This window comes from Gymnoscopelus braueri (genome assembly GCF_963280865.1).
Source record: "Gymnoscopelus braueri genome assembly, chromosome: 6".
Taxonomy (NCBI): Eukaryota; Metazoa; Chordata; class Actinopteri; order Myctophiformes; family Myctophidae; genus Gymnoscopelus; species Gymnoscopelus braueri.
This window is the reverse complement of record NC_137607.1, coordinates 32797740-32800920: the sequence shown is the minus strand read 5'-3', so window position 1 is coordinate 32800920 and position 3181 is coordinate 32797740. Positions and strand designations below refer to the sequence as shown.

The 3181-nt window shown below is 40.4% G+C and overlaps 1 protein-coding gene across 1 annotated transcript; it reads right to left on the bottom strand.

Moving 5' to 3' along the window:
• Positions 1–1474: 1474 nt before the first annotated feature.
• Positions 1475–2869, bottom strand: LOC308086887 (E3 ubiquitin-protein ligase TRIM39-like; the record flags this gene model as incomplete). Its single annotated transcript, XM_080430529.1, has 1 exon — positions 1475–2869. One exon carries the CDS (start codon positions 2867–2869, stop codon positions 1475–1477), a length of 1395 nt encoding a protein of 464 aa, XP_080286655.1.
• Between the last annotated feature and the right edge of the window lie 312 nt (positions 2870–3181).

The window sequence follows — 3181 nt, the reverse complement described above, 5'->3', positions numbered from 1 at the left end:
CACGGTAGCTTTTTGGTGGTGATGATGGCAGTGACCGGCTAGTCTCATCCTCCTGACTGCTATTTTCTCTCCATGGTTGTCATTAGCATATTCCTGATTTCAGTATGTGGGGATGGTACTGGGACTCCACAACAGTAAGTCAGAATGCAGGAGTCTATCCCAGTTTCAATGCACCAGTAGACCATAGTACAGTTAAATCATCTCTACAGGATGGCTCTCTATCATTTTAGTTGAGTGTCTTGTTTTCCTGTTATATTCCATCCTTCTCCTTATCTATCCCTTTAAGTGTATTCATGCATTTCACTACAGTTATTTATTTATTCTTCACGTTCTTTTCTACTGCAGGACAGGATATCAGTATGTAAATCAGTCATTTTCATAAGTAGGATCAACGTTTTTAACCACATGTTTGTGTTAATGTTCTGGGTATAATTACATGAAAAGAATGAAAAAAAGTATACAGTAAATACAGTATTATTGGTACATTAGTCTGATACATGATATACTGTAGTAAAACTACAAATGCAACACAAATCAGAAAATACATTAAATTATGATGTGTTTCACTGTTGAACCAGGTATTGTATTTTAAATCTACAAATAGATGTAGCCACCAGTTCGAAACACATTCATGGGTCTGGTGCAAATGTGGCCATAAATGAATGACAGTTTGTCCAAACATCAACAAACTAGATGGATATGTTTAATGATGCTGTTGAAAAAAACCCATAAATGTCCCCATAAATTGAACAGTAGGGAGGATGGCATTGCTGAAGAAGGCCATGCCCTGGCACAGATTTGACCATAAATGATTGAAAGGTCTGATGGTCATAAAATCAGTTAATTATCTTTAATACAGTTGTCAGAAACTGTCAAAGGACAAATTGCCGCTTTTCAGTTATATTTATCATTTTGAAAATGTAACTCTGAACCTAAAATATTATAATAATAAACATCAGTAACAAACAATCATTACCATTATTAATTATAAACATTACATAATGTTTAGCATTACTATTATTATTGATAATAGACAGGTGATAATAGGATTTATAATTATTGGTTATTAACTAAAAACTGTAGATATTATTCATAACAACATAATCATCCCATCATATGAACATGTTGATGACATCACAGATCAGAGACTAGTGTTACTTTAGACACTTGATTGTCATCCATAGACCACAACACATCATATGGTCTCTGTCGGGTGGAAACCTCATACAGTATGTTCCAAAACTGTTACTTTTCAGGATTTAAATAAGCATAATTTTTTTATGCTTTTGTGTGACCCTGTAGAATGATCAAGTTCAAGTAGGGCGTTCATTTACGAAAATAAATGCGTTTAATATGGAGATAAGAGGTTTCTGCCCGACAGCGACGAAATAGACACTACTAGTAATGTTCCTTTAATGTTCCTTTACTTGTTCCCCTTTAAAGTACTTCTTACCACCCATCATCATCATCATGTCTAACTATCCAGAGTTACACTGACCTTCCCTGGTAACATCTTCAGAGGGAAAGTATGACCAGTGTAAATGTATGGAAAGAGTGTGTCAGTGAAAGTGTGTGTGAAGGTGTGTATGTGTGTGTTAGTGTCAGGATCATAAAAGTACAGCTTTCCTCTGTTCCAGTCCAGCTGGACTCTGATCCTCTTAGGTTTCTGCTTCAATGAGAGATCAGTGACTGACCCTAATGAACGTGCTATGTATTTACCTTTATCTAACCCTATTTTCCAGTATTCACCACCTCCTTTCCCCTTCCTCTGAAAGGACTCTGCTAACACACCTACTGACCAGTATGCATTGTCTCCAACCTCAACATCCCAGCTGTGAGTCCCTGAGTTAAAGCCCTCAGAACCCAGGACAAAGCCATAGTTGTCAAACCTCTCTGGGTTGTCAGGAAGCTGCTGTTGTTTTCCACATCTCACACTGGTCAGATCATCAGACAGGGTGTATACTGGATGGGCAGTGTTGGGGTCCAGAATGACAGGAGTGTAGGAGACAATGTCCTTCATCTTGTCCCAGACTCTGAAGACCAGGTTGCTCAGGTGTTTGGTCACGTCTATCAGTGCTCCTGAGATCGGCTGTGGGTCCTGCAGTGTGAACTGGACTCTTTGCATTGTGGTCTTGAAGTTCTGCAGGAATGAGATGTGTTCAGCTCTCAGCTCCTCCTCTATGGCTCTGATTGTGTTTGAAAGAGTTGAGATGTCTCTGTTTAGACCCTCAGTCTTCTCCTTCATCATCTGACTCTTCTTAGACTCTTCCTCCCTCAGTGCAGTGATGCTGGCCTCCTCTTCCTCTTGTAGAAACTGACGCATCTTCTTAAACTGTTTCTTCATCTGCCTCTCTGTGTTCTGAGTCTGGGACTGAATGTGTGCTGCTGTTTGATCATAGTTTGTTTTAACTTTATTAAAGACCTCCAGTTGTTCCTGTAAAGGCTTCAGTGATTTCTGAACTTCCTCCTTGTGATCCAGAGCAGCTTCATCGATGGGTCTGAATCTGTGGTCGGTGTGTTTTTTAGAATCTCGACACACAAGACAAACTGGTTGTTGACATTCCAGACAGAACAGTTTGAGTTTCTCAGCATGCAGACTGCAGAGAACCTCAGACCCTGTTGAAGCTCTCTGATGTCTCTCCTGTATGAAGGCCTCACACACGTTCTTCAGAGCCAGGTTACAGGGTGGATCCATTGAATGTCTCTTCTTACAAACAGGACATTCCTTTATTACCTTCTCTCTCCACCATTCCTGCAGACAGGCTTTACAGAAGCTGTGGCTGCATGACAGGATAACAGGATCTTTAAAGATGTCATGACACACAGGACAGGAAAAATCCTCTTCTGGAAGAGACGACGTGGAAGCCATTTTGTCTTTGAGTGAAGCTACAAACAGTCTGCTCAATACAGGAATTCAGTCAGTCGTAGTAACTCTCCCTCCTCTAGAATGTTGCCTGAAGTTGACTTTCACTGTGAATCGTGATTCTTGTTAAAGTCCATTCAGCCTAACCCAAGTCAGCAGCAGGTTCCAGTGGTCTGGGTCAGTATTCCCTCCTGTAGCTGTAGAAAGACTGTCCTCCACACTGGAAGTTGTATTTGATCTGAAGGTGATTCTTATCGTCGGTCTCTCCGTGTGTGTGTGTGTGAGGATGATAGTACTGCAGTGTGAAGAGTAAGGTTA